The 21,071-nt window shown below is 29.5% G+C and overlaps 1 protein-coding gene across 1 annotated transcript in view; it reads left to right on the top strand.

The window, feature by feature from the left end:
* Positions 1–6,898, top strand: part of LOC123302198 (phosphatidylinositol 3-kinase regulatory subunit alpha) — a 60,079-nt gene extending 53,181 nt beyond the window's left edge. Inside the window, exons 9-10 of the mRNA XM_044885036.1 lie at positions 1,699–2,655; positions 3,860–6,898. Coding sequence (XP_044740971.1) covers positions 1,699–2,655; positions 3,860–4,289 — 1,387 coding nt within the window. The 3' untranslated portion in view covers positions 4,290–6,898. The remainder of the gene's footprint in view (positions 1–1,698; positions 2,656–3,859) is intronic.
* The last annotated feature ends 14,173 nt before the right edge of the window (positions 6,899–21,071 follow it).

Below are 21,071 nucleotides of genomic sequence, written 5' to 3'. Positions count from 1 at the left end.
CAGTCAGGCGAGTCGTCTCAACCGCACTTTTCACCTAAGCCTGTCATTTCCGTAACAAAATGCTCCCTTATTTACCGAATCAAAGAATGGCTACCGCAGGCCCATCTTGACTACTAGGACTTTGCACAGGGCATGCGACATGCCAAACCATGTATAACCACAGGTAGACCATTCGACTGTGCTCGTTTGAAACTTACCAGAGCACAGTTGAAAAGGGTGATGGGACTCTTGACAGAGCACCGTTGATTAAACTATCACTTTCATAACATGGGGATCTCTAATGATCCCACTTTTAGGTTATTTGCATCTGCAGAATTTATTTAAGCGTCAGACTTAGACTATGTTTGTTTAAGACCTTTTACAATATAAAGCTGGCTTTAGTTTTTGAAGATAAATATTAAATTATCTAGTTTTTTTTTTATAAATACTGGATAATTTTTTCGTTCAAATGTTTAATTTATCTATTTTGTGATAAGATTAATTGCTAACTCTCGTGTTCGCTATATTTTCTTTTTTATTTAAAAAGAAAATTTTTGCAAATTTTTTCTTTTTTAAATTTTATCAGACTGTCTGGATTATTTTATAAATCATAAGTCCATATTGTTTTTGCATGAAGTTATCCTTCAATTTTTTACTTATAGTATCAACGACACACATTGGAATATTTTTAACAAATTTCCGGATTTTTTAATTCTTTTTTAATTTTACACTTTTTAGTTAAGATTTTTAAATACTTATTATATTTTACCCCACTTCATGGTTCGTCGACTTTTATTTTTAGCCTATGTATGTATGTTAGGTCTTTTGTGTCGACTTTCATTGGTTTCTTTTATACAATATGGCGTCTGATTGTCACTCTGGTTGGCCACTTATGAGTGTCTTTGTTCAATTTTACCGGAAATGGTTTATGTTTGCAAAGTTGGCACAGTTCACCTATAGTAAAAAAAACATCTTGATGTATTAAATAGCACTAAAAACGAATTTTTGTTGAATTTCAACATGATTTACCGTACAGTTTTTTTTTAAATTAATTTTTAAAACTTGACGTTTGTCTTTGTTTTTCTGTCAACAGCTATATTTAGAGGAAAACAAATTTAGGGAAAATAGAGGGCCTAAGTAGCTGAGCAGTCTAAAGCGATAGACTTAAATTGTTATCACAACTATTTAACAATTTATTTGTAACCTATCAAAAATTAGTCAGTCTGAATCAGAGTCGAGGGATTTTAATTTTTAGTTACAATGCTTCTAATTGGCTGCCTATTTCTATTAATAGCTAACTATCCGTGAATCGAATCAAAAAATGGAAGAGGAATTTTCGTCTAAGAATCTTATTTTCTACCTGATGCAATAAAAGCATGCGGTATTTACGGGACACCTTGTATCTTATTATAATATTTAATTTGATAATTAATCGCACCTCTAGAGACAGATATTTATTTATACTTAGATATCTGAGACACTGAGTAAGTGGAATATTTCTATAAGTGAGAAAAATTTGTAGATCCCTTGATGTCTCACTTAACCAGGTTTCACTATATAATATATAGAGAAAAAAAAATTATGGCTGATTTAACTACGGTGATATGGCTTCGATACTGCTATACCGCCTTAATTTTTTGTATTATTTCTTTAATTCTTGCCCATTTCATTTTGAAAATGTAAATCACCATAAATAATTTGCTTAATTTTATGTTACAGCCAAGTGGTTTACAATACAAAAGCTCATATAAAAATCATGGAATTGCTACTATTAATGGGTGATTGGGGTGAAAAATTACCAGAATTTTCAGCGGCACCAGCTTTACCCCCACGAAAAATATCCCGTACTCCCTATAATAACCCATTGCCAGCTTTATTATCCGAATTAGAATTAGATGCAAAAGAAGTCGAAAAATCAACAATAAATTCTACATCATTACAAGATGCCGAATGGTATTGGGGTGATATAACACGAGACGAAGTTAATGAGAAACTAATGGATACACCAGACGGTACGTTTTTAGTACGAAATGCTTCGACAAAAACTGGTGAATATACGTTAACGTTACGTAAGGGTGGTACAAACAAATTAATAAAAATATGCCATTGGAATGGAAAATATGGTTTTTCGGAACCGTTTAAGTTTAACTCGGTTGTGGAACTTGTGAATTTCTATCGGAATGCGTCTTTAGCACAGTACAATCCAACGCTAGATATAAAATTATTACATCCGGTTTCACGTTTTAATATCGAAGATGATATTACGAATACAACGGATATTGATAAGTTGACCCAAAAATTAGTTGAGATTCATAAAGATTTTCAAACAAAATCGAAAACTTTCGATGAATTGTATGAACAGTTTACAACAACATTCCGTGAAGTGAATTTAAAGCGACAAGCGTTAGAAGCATTTAAAGAATCGGTGCATATGTATGAGGAACAATTTAAATTGCAGGAGAAATTTAAAAATGAAGCACAACCACATGAAATTAAAGGATTAATTGATAATTCAGATACCATGAAGTTACGTTTTCGAATATTACAGGAGAGTCGTGATCAATTAGATGAAAATTTAAAACAACAAATTGATTATCATCGAAGCTTAGAACGTGAATTAACATCTTTGAAACCGGAAATTGTTAGTTTGCATAAACAACGACAACGATACGAAGGGTAAGGATTTTTTTAATCACTCTCTATCATTTTTTTAATCACTTTCTATCAACTTATCTAGTTCTGAACTCATGGAACCAAATTTAGATAAAAAAGATTGTAAAAGATCGTCAATATAACTACTTAGGTTATTGGAAGTTATAAGATAAGCCAAGCACAGTTAGCAGGAGAAGTGAAACACTTAGGTTGGGTGGTGATTGATCCAACTAGGTGTAAGAAAAATCCCTAACTATCTAAGACCCCATGACTCTAAGAACTTATTGTTGGTTTGGAGCTTCAAGATTTAAGCTTGTTTAAATTTAATCATAATTGCCCGTGCCTTAATACTGTCCCTTGAAGGCTTTGTTTAGCTAAAACTAACAAAGATCAAGTTCAGAAGAACAATGAATTTTTCAGGTATCGTTGAATGAAGTAAATATTTTAAGACTACTCTGTTTAAATGATTTTTTGGTTTGGTTAATTTTCCATGTCTATTTCTTATTCGTACGCCAACTCTAAAAATGAACTTAAATTTCGATTTTCCCTAGATCAATTTTTTTTATGAATTAGCTAATCGTAATTAATCTTATAGTGTGTATTACTCGTTGATAAGTGACGATTTGCACACTGGTGGTTTTTTTGTTTGCACAAGTTATACTCCTCCAAGTACCGAATAAATTATGACGTCGGCTAATCACTTACGAGCGTGATACTTATAGATTAATGTTATTCGAATTTTTTTATCACCTGATTTTGGCATTTAAGATAATACGAGCACCGAGGCAATTTTATATTTAGGGTTGAAAGTGAATTTTTTTTTTAAATTTCAAAATCTATTATTAATTCTAAAAATTCAACTTTGACTTTGCAATTTTTATTAAATCCAAATTTGGAATAGATTTTATCCAAGTTCATTATTTCATTACCCAGTTTTTGAATGTAGATGTTTTCATAGGCATCTAATTTGCTAGGGTTGGGTACTGATTGTAAAAACGAAATTTAACCTCCATCCAACACAAAGATAGTCTAAGAAACAAGTTAAAATTGGTGAAATGTAGAAATACTGGCCGTAAAAATACGTGTGATAGCTCGGAATAATGTCTAGAAAAATCACACGTATTTTTACGACCAATATTTCTATATTTCACCAATTTGAAGTTGTTGACTAGACTCAGTCAGATCACATTTGAGATATAAATTAGTAATTATTAAATTTAATTTCCAGATGGCTTAAAAGTCGTGGTATGAAACCATCCCGAATTCGTATGCTTCTCTACGACGAAGGTTCACCAGATAGCAACACAATGTTGGAGAGTGATAACGAAGATATTGATACATCTTTACATCAGAATGAAGCGAATTGGTTCTTACCAAATTGTTCCCGTGATGATGCTGAACACTATCTTAAAGGACGTCTGGATGGTACATTCTTAATACGTCCTTCACGTCGTGCTGATTACGCGCTATCGATCACATGTAATGGTATCGTTAATCATTGTATTATTGATAAAACAGTACGTGGTTATGGTTTTAGTGAACCCTACAATATTTACGATTCGTTAAAATCATTAGTTTTACATTATGCGCAAAATTCACTCGAGGAGCATAATGAAACATTAAATACAACGCTTAGGTATCCAGTTTTCGCAAAATAATATTTTATTTTTTTTGTTTTTTTCATTTTTATATGTAAACAAATCAATTCAAATTCAAATTGAATGTACAAGTGATTTTAAAGAAAGCGGTTTTAAAAATATAAAACGATTATTTATATCTCGAATATTATAAATCCTTTTAAATCGACCCATTTGTTCTTATATATATTTCGTATTACCTGATCAAGAATCTCGAAATTATCTTTCACGAAATGGTGGTTTAAAAAAATCAGTTTTGTTAAAATTTGAATAATTGCTCCGACAAACACAAAGTGATTTAACCATCGCGGGTTTAAGGTCGCTTTCTGTTTATCACAACGTTTTAAGTTTCACTGAATAATGTCAGTTTATTTTACATAAATTGAATAATCGTAGAACAAAAAGAAAGCCGAAATTATTAATTTTCGTGTACTCATCAATATTTATTTTATCACCTTTCAACTCCTTTAAAAAATTTTGTTTTAGAAACGAGGTTAATCATTCTAGTAATTTTGGCTATTTTTGACGATCGATCGATTTTATGGATTTTTTGACCGTCTGTCATATCGAAGAATCTTCTTTAAATGCTTACAACGTGCGCAGGCTCGTGTATTTTTATGAAAACGGGCCATAAGCCTTTTGTAACATCAGATATGAAATTTTGATTTTTTCGATCTTTACAGTTTATGTTTTTCTGAATAATGTCACGTTTACAAAAATTGAATAGTCGTTGTAGAATAAAAAAACGACAAAAAAAAATCCGAAATTATTAATTTTCGGTTACCATCTTAAGAAATTTGGTTCGACTTAAAACGAATAAAATGGAATGACCTTTGTAGTAAATTTGGCTCTTTTTGACGGATTATATCATTATAATTTTTCGAAAATCTAAAGAACTTACAACTGGTGACCTTTCAACAACTTCTTACGGCAATTTGATTCCTTAAACTTCCAGATTTGAACTGAAAACAAAATCAAACTAACATAATATATAATGATACCGCGTTTCTATATGACGTAATAATAACCATGCGCTGTCGCAATGTTATTTGTCTACTGTCTACCTTAAATATCGTCCACAGAAGTCTCTCTCATTTGAAACAATTTCGAACAATCCAATACTAGATAAGTTCTGAAACAACGATGTCATGTCCTAGCTATTTGAATATTCTCCAGGCTGTTTATTGAACGTCGTCGTTTATTAAAAAGGCTGGCTGTTAATTAAACGGCTGATTAGCTAGTTGACTGCGACATATATTCCTCTGAAACGAAGATATCCACAATTGAATAATAGTTTCAAGAGATTTTAACCCTGTTAAAAAATTTAGAAAATCCAACTATCAGTTAGCTCAAATTTTAACCAAATTGACAGACACCATTAATTTTATCATATTTTCAAGATTCTCTTAATCGAAAATTTGTAAAGTTTAAAAGGATTTATAAACAAATTATGTATTTTTGATGGTTCAGTGTGTGTTGTAAGTAGATCTCCATAAAAAAAACTATTAAATGAAGAAAAGTAGGCTTTAAAATCATTCGTATATGTTTTTTGGTACCTCGAACAAAAAGCAAACTTAAAAACAAACAAAAAAAATGCAAAAAAAAATTGAACAAAACAAAAAAATCTAAAAAACTCAAAAAAATTAAAAACTAAAAATAAACTTTTTTCATCGTCTTAGTGTGTGTAGTGATTTTTGATTTAATTAATTATTCTGTGATTTATTATTTTTTTAAAAAAGAAAGTATCATCTGTGTTTTTTCCAAAAATTTCTACAGTCAAAATCTGTTATAATAACATTATACAAGTTATAAGCGTTTTTATCCCTGCAGAATAATTATATTCCAGAGAGACGTGTTACTAGAAGCTTATTTGGTGACTTTCCCACAAAAAAATTATCTTTTTTAGAGGAAAAATTAAACTCAGTCGGCAAAGCCAGTTAAGGAACCTTTGTTCCTGAATTACATTTCTGTATTGAGGACACTATAAACCCTTAATTTTGATATAATTTGTTAATTATTGATTCGTCCTCGAGACCAATTCCATTCAATTCAGTGTCCCAAAAATATAAAAATTATTTCATTTATCCTCGGATAAGAATGATTTTAGTGTAATAGCCACTAAATAAGCGAATTCTGATAACTAATTGAAACTGATGTTAACTACATTGTAGGTGGAATTTCGTAAAGTTGTTATTTATAAAAACAAAATAATACTTTCCATTTACAACAGTTATTCCTGTGTCTAAGGCCATACTCTTTATGAGGTTCATGATTACAGACCGTTTGATTGCATTTTTGGGTTCCTACATCCATGAATATGAGAGACTTCATATGTACATGCAATGTGTATAAGAAAGATATACTATTATATGTTTGTCTGTACAATAATTTATTAATTGATAATATACAAACATATATCTTTCTTATACTCATTGTAGGATACACTCTCTCCTACTCACGATTAATTTTAATCACGTTTCGCCTCTATAACCGATATGTCGCTTTATCCGATATCGCTTCAACGGCATGTTCATATAATGTATTCAAATTTGAATTCAGCTAAGGCCATGCCAATTCGTTGTTATAAGCGATGGTTGTTATAATCGATTTTTACTGTATATTTGTATATTTTCGAAAAATGATTCGCAATATATACGAGATAAAACAAATTTGAAGATCCTTAAACAAAACAAATTTTATAGTACTATAAAAAAAACTCTTAATTTAAGAAAAAGAAAAAACCTAATTAAATATGAAAAAATCATTTTTTCTATTGTGTAATAAAAAGTCATGTTTTTTTCTAACCATAAACAAACAAAAAAACAAATAAAAATCACGAATTGAAAGAAGTTAACAAAAAAAAAAAAAAAACAGTTCATTAGAGATTCATTGAGGGCACGAATATTCGAGCGTTTAATTCAACGTCCGTAACGACCTGGAAGATTTTGAAAATGTTAGGAAGGGGAAATAAAAATATTTCCGAGTCTCTACGATTGGATTCTGAAGGCCTGATTTTCGATTTTGGATTCGGTTTACCTAGACAAGGAAATGAAGCACTACAAACAGGTCAACTGTCGTATTTTTGAGTAGTATGTCAGATCGGGATGCGGTTTCTTGCATTTAATTCGTGAAAAATGGCAATGGGGGAGAAATGAAAAACTGGAAACTAAATATCAATGTAAATGAGTTTAATTTTGTTACTCGGTGGTTTTTAGAACCTCTGAACTCGAATATCACAATGAAAATGTCCCCGAGGTACCTGGTGCCCAGGGCGAGGAGTATTAACATCATCTCTTGGAGTTTTACGAGAATATGTAACATCTGTCGTCGAAACTCGTTATTCAGAGGTTTTCGAGGCCCCTTAACACGAATATCTATAGAATTGTGTCTAGAGCGGATAGTATACTCCGTCACTTGAATTTTCATCTGCCCTGGTCACCACGTACCTTGGGGGGCCATTTTCATAGTGATATTCGTGTTTAACGGCCACGAATTCCAGTTTCTCATTTCTCCTTCATCACTCTTCTTCGCAAAGTTTGTATACGCCTTCACGAATTGAATGCAAAGACCGCATCCCGATCCGTCTTACTGCTTAAAAAATCTACAGTTAATTTGTTTATTTCCTCGACTAATCTTAGATTTTTATTCAAATCTGATACATCTACTAGAAACTGAAGTAACAGACTTCAAAACCAATCAGGGAATTTCGACTACAATAATTGATTAACCAGAGCAATCATATCGCCACGTTGCAACGACCTTATAGAATCCGATGAAGATGAATTACTAATACTTAATTAAATACAAAGTTTAAAATTATACTGCCAATAAAGCAATGTTTAGATTTAAAAAAATAGTAAATATTTTTTTAACAGATCTGACGTGTAGTTTTTGTGTAATTAATTTTAAAAAAATTGAATGTTTAGCATATATTCAATAGAAAATCTCGTGTGAAATACTTTTTCAAAAATTTAATCACAAAAAATAACAATTGTCGTAGATTAGACAAAAGTATTCTGACGTGTAGTTTTACAGATACTCTGATATAAATAATTGAAAACATATTCTTATATTAGACCTTATTCGGACGGAATACTATCCGTATAATTAAGTTATACTTTAAAGATAACGTACATCCTTAAAAAAAATCCCAATATTATACGTGCGTTTTAGTACGCCCCTTATAGACGCCTACTTTCAAGAAGACGGAAATTTTATAAACGCTCGACAATTCGGCTCTAAACGATTTTTATATGGTTGAATATTTTTTGGACGTAAAATTAATTATCATAATTTTGGAGAGACGATTTAGATCAATTTGGTTAGTGCTTCTTAAACCCGTTAAATGATTTGAGTGACGAATTTTGTCTCTGCGTTACCCTCGCTCAGGATCACATACGACCTAAAAACCTCTCATTTTTCAGATAATTTTCAGATTTTGTTAATGTCAGAGTAATAATTGATTTTAAGATCCGAATTTTTTATCGATATACCAAATTTTTTTAATCGAGGAAATAAAATCGTAAAAACAGTCTGAACCAGGAAAAAACTCCGCGCCAGTTAAAAAAATGTGTCCGGAGTATAGGGTACTTTTCCCACTCTATAGGCGTATATAAAAAAAAACACAAGTTCGCATGAATATGATTTTGTTGAATGCACTCAGGCAAACATTTTCTACTGGCTCTCATAAAAAGCTACTGTTGCGGAAATTTCTCTGGATCAAATACCTTATTTCCTCGATTCGATTTAACTTCGTAAATCTGAGACAAAATATTTTTGTATTTTTCGCATAATTATGAGACTTTAGGGAATTTTAATCATGGCATAGCTAAAAAAAGTCATGAAATTGCATCAGTTTAATTATATCAACATCCTGTCAAAGTAGATTAACTTAACCTCTAAACGTTGTACGTTATACAATTTTTAGAATCTAATTTGGTCACTCGCGAAAAATTATACTTTCACGAGTAAAAATGTAATCCGGTCGCCAAAACGGGTTAAAGAAATCCTGTTTTCTTGATTAATTTCCTGCATCAAGATCGTTTCCATTAAATTTTTCATAAAAAATTCAAAAAAGGCATTAACAAATTTCCTCATTGGGTTTAGACCAACACGAAAAATCATTTAATTTTGATATAATTTGTGAAATGCTGATTCCTCGACAACATTTCCACCTAAAGACTGGTTCCTTTTTATAAAATTCCTTAATTTTGATATAATTTGTTAATTATTAATTCGGCCTCGAGACCACTTCCATTCGATTTACTTTTCCAAAAACATAATTATTCTTTCATTTTACTTGGAGATTGATGATTTTAGTAAAAAATCTCTTACAGAATTAAAATTCTTAATTTTACGCCAAGGTATCTGCGCGCTAAATAAAAATCGTATTTTTCGCTCTAATAATAAATTTAGATTGGAATAAAAAAATATCGATAGTAAGAATTGAGACATTTTTATTTCAAAATAATTTTTTGTTTAACCAAACTTTGATTAACTTACAATTACAAATGTTTTTAAAAAAAATGTGTCATAATACGTGTAAACTATTACGTGACGTAAAAATTTCTATACATCCAATAAATTTTGTATCCAAAAAAAATCGAATTACATCTTTAAATTTTTCGTACGCAAATTAACTTGCCATAATATTTAATGTATCCATATTTTTATAATTTATACCTTAACTGAAAACAAAGAAAAAACAAATTTGCTCATAACTGTGTGTAATATATTAAGGCTTTAAGTAAGGGCTTAACAAATATTTTAAAAAATTAATTTGCGTCAAAAAATTTTTTTACGTTTTAAAAAAAACCGTGCAATATAGACGTTTTTTTATGTTGAAAATGTTTGCATGTGGTGGCTGATCGTATAGAAACTTTTACGATGAACGTAAATTGTGGTTTTATAAAACAAAAGAAATGTGAACGGGCAAGCAACCATTTTAATTTTTAAGTCAACTAAAAAGAAAAAAAGAAAGATGCTTCAAAATATTGAAAGTTTAATTTATAATTTCTCCTTTAATAATTAAAAAAAAAAAAATAAAAATAACAAAAAAAAAAACAAAGAAATATTTATATTATTAAATAAATAAAAAAATATGTATATATTTATATAAATTAGGGTGTAATTTTATAGATGTAAAGAAAATTTGTACTTGTGGATTCTTTCAGGGTTAAAATTTACAAAAACTTTTAAGGTATTAGTTTTGGGCCATTTTTACGAAAAAAGTTTGTTTTATTAAATAGAACCTGGGGTTGCATTTAGTTTTAACCCGTCAGCACTCTCGTTATGAGCATTTTCATCGAGCTCGGTTTAAAATATAAATAACTTCAATTTGACGAGTGACGAGTTAAAGGAAATCACAATTTGTATACAAAAATCGAAAGTATTTCCAAGACAAGAAGTATTTCAAAACTAACTCGATCCGTACGGAATTTCGTAGATCGTACCCGTAGTTTTTCACGTGGACAGGAAAAAACAGACTAGAGAAATAGTAAATATAGAATTCGAAAGGAATCAAGGTTTGTTTCAGAGCTTCCAATTTTATACTTTCGTATGCCCAACGTCTGGTTATTTAGTACAACTCTAACAAAAAAATGTCTGGAATTTTTAATAAAACACAGTTTTCACTAATTCATCAATATTTTGTACACCTATGCTACTAGTGTATTTTTCTAATCTTTGGAACACTTTTGGTGGGCGTTCTGGTATAGTCTTCCACTCTCAAACGCTTTATGAATTCAATCGATTAAAATTGGATGCCACGGAGTATCCATTTTAGTTCTGAATACAAAAAGAATTTAGCGAAATCAATTAGGGTGATAATTGCTGCCTTATACGATCGTGTATGATCGTCATGTAAAATCGACGAATAACTCGACAATTTTACCGCATTGTTACCAAATTTTCCTATTTAAACGCTTTCAATATGACGAAATAAATAATCGAGCATAATTTCCTTTACGTCTTTCGTGTTATCATTAATTTAAGATAGGCTGTAGGAGGTTTGAAACTAAGGATGTTCTCGACGCAGCCTCGGTCTTTTTGAAACCATTTGTACCCTTGGTGTAAATCCGAGTTTTTGGTAAAATATATTTTCCATTATTTTGTTAAACAAATCATAGTTAAACCTTGTACATTTTTTTATGCGATCGCACAAATAAACAACAGATCTTATGCATGCTGTCAATTTGTACCACCCCGTGCCCCAAATTTTGAACATTAGGAATAGGCCGCCTATACTGACTAATTAATTAAAATTATTAAACAAAACTGTCATTCACAAAAATGTGTTTGAAATTACTAATAGTTAATTTTTAATACTGTATTTTTATGGTAGTTTGGAAAATACAGTCAAGTTCATAAAATCATGCCCACATACGTATACTATTTGTGACAACAATCATGTTACTATACGTAATACTTAGACGTAGTGTGTGTACATATACTCAATATACACACAAAACTGCGTATAAGTTTTTTGTTTATCTTTTTTAAGGAAAAAACGCTTTTTAAGGAAACTATGCCTTTTTTTATATTTTTATCAACCTGTTGTGTGTTTATTATGTGCACTTTAGTTATAAAAATTTCGCTTTACAATCAATCGCAAAAATTAATTTTTGTTTACAAATTAAATATACTATATTTTAATTTTATCAAATTCTTTTGAAAGGTCGATTTATAGCCAAACTACCTTAAACCGGGGTCATTTTGGCCATCAAACAGAACATAGAAGTTGTGGCCGAAATTTTTGTTAGTAAAAAACAAGTGAAAACAAACAATTAACTGAATTAATTATTGAAATACCATGGATAGACTGTGCTGATTACTCTATCACATTACACATCCATACATGTCACACATGCATAACTAATATAAATGGTATTACCATATAATACCTACTATAAAATTTACGACTAATTTGCGCAATCACGGGTAAACAGTTACGAAAAAATGTTTCAAACAAAAGTTGTATATTTTTTGATAAGGAAGATTTTTTACATTTAAACTTTTATTCTATCCCTAACGGTTTACAAGATGGGTCCTACGGACCCATAGGTCAAGACCCAATTGACCTATGTTGCTCATTTACGAACTTGACCTCACTTTTTACGCCCTGAGTACGCTATAAAAATTTCAGCTTGATATCTCTTCGTTTTTGAGTTATCGTGTTGGCAGGCAGACGGAGAGACAACCGGAAATGAACTAATTAGGTGATTCTTTGAACACTTTTACTAAAATTTTGTTCGTAGCATCAATATTTTTAAGCGTTACAAACTTGGGACTAAACTTAGTATACCTTGCATATTACATATATGCATGGTATAAAAATAAATCGAATCGAAATTTCTAAAATTTTCTCTGCATCTTCGTACACCCTATATATATTTATAAATATATGCATATTAAAAACTATATCTATATATATAAATAATTTTCTTTCAAATACAGTGTGATAAGTAAAGTCAATCTTTTTTTTATAATTTTTAAAATAATATTTGAAAAAAACGACAACTTTGAAAAATATATATTATATTAATATAAAAAATGAAAACTTTTGATTATAATATGTTTAAAGAACAAAAAAAAAATGTAACCATGTAATAACCTTTAACGCATGCACATTATACATATACATATGTGTACAGGATGATACATAAGTGATTGTGTACATATTTTTATATTGTGATATAAAAATTGATTTTACGATTTATAATGTGTGTAATATTGAATAACTCTCGTCAACATTTATATACCATCGTCTTAAAAACAGTTTTTTTTATGATTATTGAGTCATTTTTGGTTTTTAGAAATAAAAAATTTATTATCCTGTATATGTATATATGTGTATAAGATGTGTACAGGGTGTTTGAAATGGTTAAAATATATATAATTTTTAGTGCACACATATGTAAATTTATATATTAACGTATTATATATATTATAATATTATCTATATATGACTGTGATACAAGAATAATTATGTGTTTTATTTATTTTATCAATTACTACCAGTTCCCCACCCGCTTCGTTGAACAATTACAACTTTTGAAACAAAAACTAATCCCGTTAAAGACTTCATTTCCTTTGCTCTCATTTATATCCCCCTCCTCCCTAAATGATTCATTTAGTGAATTGATTCATGTACCTTGCCTCGCTTATTCCTTCTATACACCACTCGCACTATAGATAATGGTATTTTTTAACCAACGAACTAAAAAAAAAAGGATGTTATAAGTTTGATCGCTATGTGCGTCTGTCTGTCTGTCTGTGGCATTGTAGTAACTAAACGGATGAACCGATTTTAATTTTGTTTCGTTTGAAAGGTAATTTAATAGAAAGTGTTCTTAGCTATGTTTTAAGTGCAAGTTTAGGGTTCCGAGGTTCATTTTGGTCGGTAAGCCCCTCAATTGTCAGCGGCGGTCCATCAATTTTCAAAAACAAGCTGGTATACCTCGTAAACGTATTATATGTTCTTCAGTTTCAGTTGCAATATACGTTTTCTTCAGTTCCGTTGTTTAGTTAGTGGACAAATAGTTGTAGTACAATAAAGTCATAGAAGTTTCAATATGTTACCGATTGAGATCAAACAAAATGAAATCGACTACTGGAGGTGAGTACAATACAATTATAAATGTAGAATAATCATTATTAATAAATCAATGATTGTTTATGTTTTTTCAAAACGTGAATGAAAAAAGATAGAATGAATGTTAATGATTAAAAAGTTATACTGTTCCGTCGCCATAAACAAATTAGCGCCAAATATTAATATTAAAATAATAATAATAATAATAATAAATATATAAATTTCTCTTAAAATGCTCTTTCAGAATATACAATTGCTCCACTAAAATAATTCAATGTTAATGAGTTATTCATAATTAAAAATTTTAATTCCTTATTGTCTCTATTTAGACCTATATATTTTATAGTGTCCGACCGAAGTTTCGGCTTCGACCACCTTGGGCCAAAAAACCACCTTCGGTCAAACATTCGGCTTCGGCCTGAATTCAGGCCGAAGCTTTGGCCGAAGGTTCCTAGCAAACGTCGGAATTGAACGAATTGTTCTAAATGTTATTATTTTGAAATAAATTTCAAGGTAATTTTTTTAATCATATTTAGATTGACTTCTAGATCAACTTCTAAAGATCATAATCTCTAGATCAACTTCTAGAAATCAACTTTTATATTAAAGTTTTAAATCATGTTTTTAAACCTTCGGCTTCGGCTCGGCTTCGGCCGAAGGTTGTGCCGATAGCCGATTAATCGGCTTCGGCCAAAAATCGACCTTCGGTCGGACACTAATATTTTGATTGTTAATATTTTTAAAAAAAATAGAGATGGTGTTAGTGGGTTATGTGATAGTTTTATAATATAAACATAGATGGAATTAGTACGGCTGAATGCCTTATGAATGCTGAATTTTTAAATTATGAATAACTAATTAATTATTAATTATTTAATTGGAGCAATTGTATATTATCCTGAAAGAGAATTTCAGGAGCTTTTTAATTTACAAGCTTTTTTATATATTAATATTTGGGTCTAACTTTTTTTTGGTATTCTGTCGTGTTGGATGGTTAAACGCTTACCATGTGTTAGCTAAACGTAAAAGCTACAAAATAAAAAAAAAAAAAAATGTATATAATGACAATTTTTGAAATAAAAAGATTAATCATTTTGAAATGTGGGATGTGTAGTTTTTAAGCGTGGCAAAAAATAATGATAAAAAAATTTATTAAAAAAAAAAAAAAAAAATTAATTTTTCGATTTTTACCATAGGTTTTATGAAATTTCACGTCGAAAGCAAAAAACAGCATCTTATAAACTGTGTTCGTTGATTAAAATTGATGTCAGCAAAAAAAAAAATGATTATAATATAATTAGCTTACTAAAAATGATTATATTATTATAATTAGACTACAGTCGATTTGGCTTTTCAGTTTTAAGAATTATATCTGCTTTGCTATGCAATGAAATAGTTATACAAAGGTGTAAAAGAAAATGCTGCTCTGTTTTTTCCAATTATGATAGTATGGTCTTAACTGACCACGTGACCTTATTTGTCGCTGTCACCATCAAACGTGATTTAAGGCCTATTTTTTTACATAATCAGAATAAGCTGTGAGATGCCAAAACAGTGACACACTTAGCCTTGATACCGTCCTAGGCACGGTTTGATATGCTGTCTTTTTTGCTTTGTGAGAGGGAGTGATTATTATTATTATAATTTTTTGTATCCTTATCCTAATGTTCTTTTATGAGTTCCTAAATGATTATATCTGAATCAAAAATGGCATCAAAATCCGTTGCGTAGTTTTAAAGATCTAACCATACATAGAGGGACATGTACAGACAGCGGGAAGCGAGTTTGTTTTATACTATGCATTGATTTATGTTTTTGTTTGCTTGATTTTGTATACAATTTTTTCAAACGTCAAAGCTTTTCAAGCCCTTATATATACACAGATTTAAAAAAATTTAAAACTGTGTTTATAATAATAAATTCTTTAGAGCGTTCAGAATACACCAAATTTTTTTCAAATTTTAATACCATGTATATATGTAATATACAAGGTATACTAAGTTTATTCCCAAGTTTGTAACGCTTAAAAATATTGATGCTACCAACAAAATTTTGGTATAGGTGTTCATAAAATCAAATAATTAGTCCATTTTTACCTAATCAGAACGTGAGGTCGAGTTCGTAAATGAGTAACATAGTTCAATTGGGTCTTGGATCCCTACGACCCATCTTGTAAAACGTTAAATATAGAACAAAAGTTTAAATGTTTCTTATAAAAAAATGAACAACTTTTGTTAGGAACATGTTTTCCTTAACATCACTGTTCTTCCGTGAGGTTGCAAATTAGTCGCAAATTGTATAGTATGTATTATATGGGAATGTGTGACATGTATGTATGTGTAATGTGATAGTCATCAACACAGTCTATACATGGTATTTCAACAATTAACTCAGTCAATTGTTTGTTTTTACTTGTTAAATTAATATTTAATGCCTTAAAGAAATTATTAAGTGTGAGATACTCTTTTTTGAAGATATATAACAACAATCAAAAAATGACGCACAAAGACCTATATCTTCAGCGTTAATTAAAATTATAAATAATTGCACTTCCGAGATTGGGAGTTTTTTATTGGAAATTGCCTACTCTTTAATGAATCTTTTTTTGTTAAATTTCTTAAATATTAATATTTTATGAAATATTGTCGAAAAAAGAAATACCTTTTCTTTCGTCTTCGATGAAAAACGCTGCCGATACGTTTTTCTAGACATCATTCCAAATCCAACGACTAGACCAGGGCTTCTTAAACTTTTGTAATTCACGACCCCATTTATGATTGCGAGTTTCTTGACGACCCCATACAAATATAAAAGAAAAATAAATTAATATTTTTTGATGATTTATCTATTAGGTAACAATAAACATATACATATGAAAATATATAAGTTTAGAATTCGTTTTGAAACATACAAAAATCTAAAATTAAAAATTGCACAAAAAATTATAAAATTGTATTTATTATAGTTTCAAAAATAAAAATGGATTCTGATCGTCTTAATTCTCTCGAATATATTCAAGTAGTTGCGTGGTAAGTATTAAATTAAAGTATAAGTTAAAAATTTAATGAGATGGTTGTGCCTGTTTTTTATTGCATTACAAATCAAATCTTGCTGGAATGTTTGAAACTGCTGGACGTAAGACCTCTTCAACATTTTTTATCGCTGAACGATATTGGGATTTAATATGTGTTAAAGCTGTTTCTTCAGCATTAATACCTAAAAATTTTGTTGATAATTATTTCTCGGGATTATTTCGGCTTTTAGAGATTGACAAAAATAAATTTATATTTTTTACTAATTCCAATAACATTTCATAATTCATAGTAAATGTTATTCAAGTTATTATAATACTCTTAATAGAAATGCAGGTACAAACAATCTTTCCGAACTAGAAGATTTTATGATATATTTATCTACGATAATTGTTATTTTATCTTTATAACAATAATTTTACAAGTTAAAAAACATTTTTTGTTAAATTGTATTTTTATCTCTCGCGACCCCAGAATTTTGCTACGCGACCCCAAATGGGGTCGCGACCCATAGTTTAAGAAGCCCTGGACTAGACTATTAAAAACATGTTATATTCAATCTCTTTTGCACTATTCTTAAAACTAGCTTGAATCGCCTTTGCAGGTGACATCATTTTGTACAGAATATACTCATCAAACCGTATATTATATTCTTACAATTTTCAGTATGGTTGTATTTTTTGATAAGTAAAATACCAAAATGATTGTAGTAGTAAGCCATTTCAAATCTCATATTTCACTGCGATAGAAAGAAATTAATCATATTATTTAATTTGAAATACGCCAACATTAACGTTAAATATCCATCGTTATTAATTTCAAACACTGTTTATTTAATATAAAAAACTTGCGAATAAAATTTTGTTTTAAAATATAACAAAATATCTAACGATGAATCTTTAAACTTGAAAAGCAATCAAACAATGAATTTATGATTAAAGACGAAATAGTAAAAGCAAATGGATTGGATATAACAACGGTGAAATTCGAAACGATTGTCCAAAATTCCAGGCAAGATAACAATTTCTACTTCAAACGGTTCACTTTAGTGATTTGGTTGAGTAAGGAACCAAAAGGACGCGCAACAAATTGAATGACTGCGGTGATATTCGATACTGTTGGAAAATTGACAAGAGAACATGTAGGAGTTCCAAGTGGTTCACTTTGGTGATTTGGTTGATTAATGAATCTAAAGGTTAGTAAAAAACTTTTTTTTGTTCAATTTTAATGATCTCAAATTCTTAAAATTTTATATCCTTGGTTCCGTTCAGTCTCGTATAACAATTTAAAATTTTTTTGAAAAACCCATATCCCCATTAAATTATTTGCAAAACTCTTCCATCTAAAATTTTGTAGATTTATATTTATCCCAAATTTGTATTTTCAAATTTATCGCAATTTTGTAGATTTTAAATTATCCCAATTTCATTCTTAACCATTATTTGAATCCTTTATCATTTTCTATATCAACAACCGCCCTCCTCCAAACCTCTTGTAAAAGTTTTAATTCCCTTTTCGTTGCGCCCCATCCGCTCAATAAACTCATTTAGACACTTTAAGTGAACTTACCTCGAAATATATTAACAAAACACTTTATTAATACCGGTATAATCTTGTAAACCGTTAGAGATAGAACAAAAGTTTAATTGTAAAAGTTATTCCTTATAAAAAAAATAACAACTTTTGTTTGAAACATTATTTCGTAAACATCACTGTTTATCCGTGAGGGCGCAACTTATTACAAAACTTTGGTGTCCAGTTTCTCCAAAACTATAAAATATAGAGAGTTGAAAATTTGCAAGTAGCTTCAACTAGTGATCTTGTGAAACATTCACGAAGAACGAAAAACAATTTCAGAAAATACCTTCGCAAATTTCAAAATTTTTGAAAGTCTAATAAATATTTTTGAGACGCCCTCAAGGGTAAACAGTGATGATAACGAAAAAATATTTTTGAAAGAAAATTTTTTGTTTTTTAAAAAATAAATAACTTTTATATTTAAACTTTTGTTCTGTCTTTAACGGTTTGCAAGATGAATTTTTTTTTCATTTGATTGAACGAGCAAAGTTTATAAAATACTGTCAAATATTGTTCGAAATGTTCAAAACAATTTTCTAGAATTTTTTTCGTTCATCTAGATTCTAGAGTATTTCACAAGACCATTAGTTGAAGCTATGTGCAAATTTTTAATTCCCTATCTTTTATAGTTTAAAAGAAAATGGACCCCAAAGCTATGTCCAAAAAAAATTGACATTGGTTCATTAAAATAATGTTTAAATAAATTTAATTGGTGCCAAGACTAATTCATGAAAATTATGAATTGTATATTAAGTCGATATTTTAACAGCATCCACTCATTGTGCTCGCCTCGGAGGAAGGTCAAAAATTTGGCAGCTTTTCCCTCTCCTCTTTTTGTACGTGGTTCTCGAGGCCGAAAACTCGAGAAAATGGTAATTAACCATCCCTGAACAACATCCCAAAATTTCATTAACTTCCTATATTTCCACCTGAAACTACCTATCGACTGGCCTAGCTGTTCTTTAAACTTGGCTCGCCTCACTGCTGTCCTTTAAATCTTGATTAACACAGTAAATATTAATAGGGAATATTCATGAAATTTAAATTTGGTTCAAATATTTTTTTTCCGTAACTTTATTGGCTGGACAATTCAATTAAACCATTATTTTAGTAATTAATTACTTTTTAATTACTTAAAATTAATTAATAATAGTACAAATTCAGTGAGAAAAATCAAAATTTCTAAAACGGGAAATTCAAATTTTTAAACGGACGTGACATCATAGTACTGGCTTGTCAAATTTGTTGCATACTGTATGGTATTAATTACTTACATTTGGTATGATATTACATTAATTTCTATTATTCTACGGCTTTTTATTAGAAAACTTTATAATAACAAGTGTAAATTCTATGTTGTAAATTCATTTTTTTAAAGTGTAAATTATACATTGAACTGTCACCAATTGACAGATCACGTACTTATACGTCATCAACAGATAGCGCCAAAAAACTGCGTTTAAATATCTCAAAATTATGATGTATTTTAAATATTTTTTTACACTTAATTACAGTATTTTTAAGCAGTATTTATATTTTTTACTTTGTTATAACGGTGTAAACAATGAATTAAAAATACATAAATATTCCCTATTTTAACGAAAATTCACAAGAGGAAAAATTCCAAAAACAAAATTAAATTCAAAAAAAGTTTGTACTTTTGATGTGATTTGATTTTTGAAAAGTGATAATTACCGAGAAATACAGTTGTTTACCCCTTTTACAGAGAGGATTTTAACGTAACTGAGCTTTTTAACTGATATCAACAATTTAATCCCGTAATGTCTTGCATATCAATTTATGCATTCAAATAAAATGTTGCTTATTTTTCTTAGGGAAAAGAAAATGATTCGATAGGCTCTCAATTAGTGTAAAAAGTTCATCAGTAATCAAAGATTAACGTTTTAAAATTGAAGAAGATTTACACATTGAATATATTGTAAGCTCCTGGACAAATTATCCTCAAGGATTTTACCAAGTTTTTCCTTGTAAAATATTCAAGACTGGTTGGTGGCAGCATTTCCCAGGATCCTTAACCAAGTGGGTACACAGCAGAATTGGTGGCAGCGGTGGGATCAACACGGTTGGAGAATTGACAGTAGATCAATTTTAGTTCAAACGGTTCACTTTTGTGATTTAGTTGATTAACGAATCCAATAAGGTCAGTAAAATACTTTACATTTTTGATTTTCTCAAATTCTTTCCCGGTATAAAAATTAGTGTGTTAGAACCGCGATTTTAAGGATAATGCCGTCCAGGACCTAACAATATTCTATTCTAGAGATTTCAATAAAACTTTATAAATACAATTTTTGATTAACAAAGTTTCCAAACATAACAAAATTTCTTAGGTCATCGGGCTTTTTATTATTATTTTATTATTCAAACTTGGCTGAAAAAATGATAAATCACATAGGTTATCGTTTTCAATTGGATATTTCTATATCAAAAAATCTAGAGACTGTGATAAAAAACTATCTAAAAAAATAGGGTTGTCGATGATATAAAAATAAAATTTTAATTTAATTATGAGTGCATCGAAGATCTATCATTTGATGAACAGAGGCGACTGTAGTTAGAGTATTGATGATTGAAGAGAGA

This window comes from Chrysoperla carnea, chromosome X (genome assembly GCF_905475395.1).
Source record: "Chrysoperla carnea chromosome X, inChrCarn1.1, whole genome shotgun sequence".
In the NCBI taxonomy this organism is placed as follows: Eukaryota; Metazoa; Arthropoda; class Insecta; order Neuroptera; family Chrysopidae; genus Chrysoperla; species Chrysoperla carnea.
The sequence above is the reverse complement of the archived record's forward strand: the minus strand, read 5'-3'. Positions and strand labels throughout refer to the sequence as shown.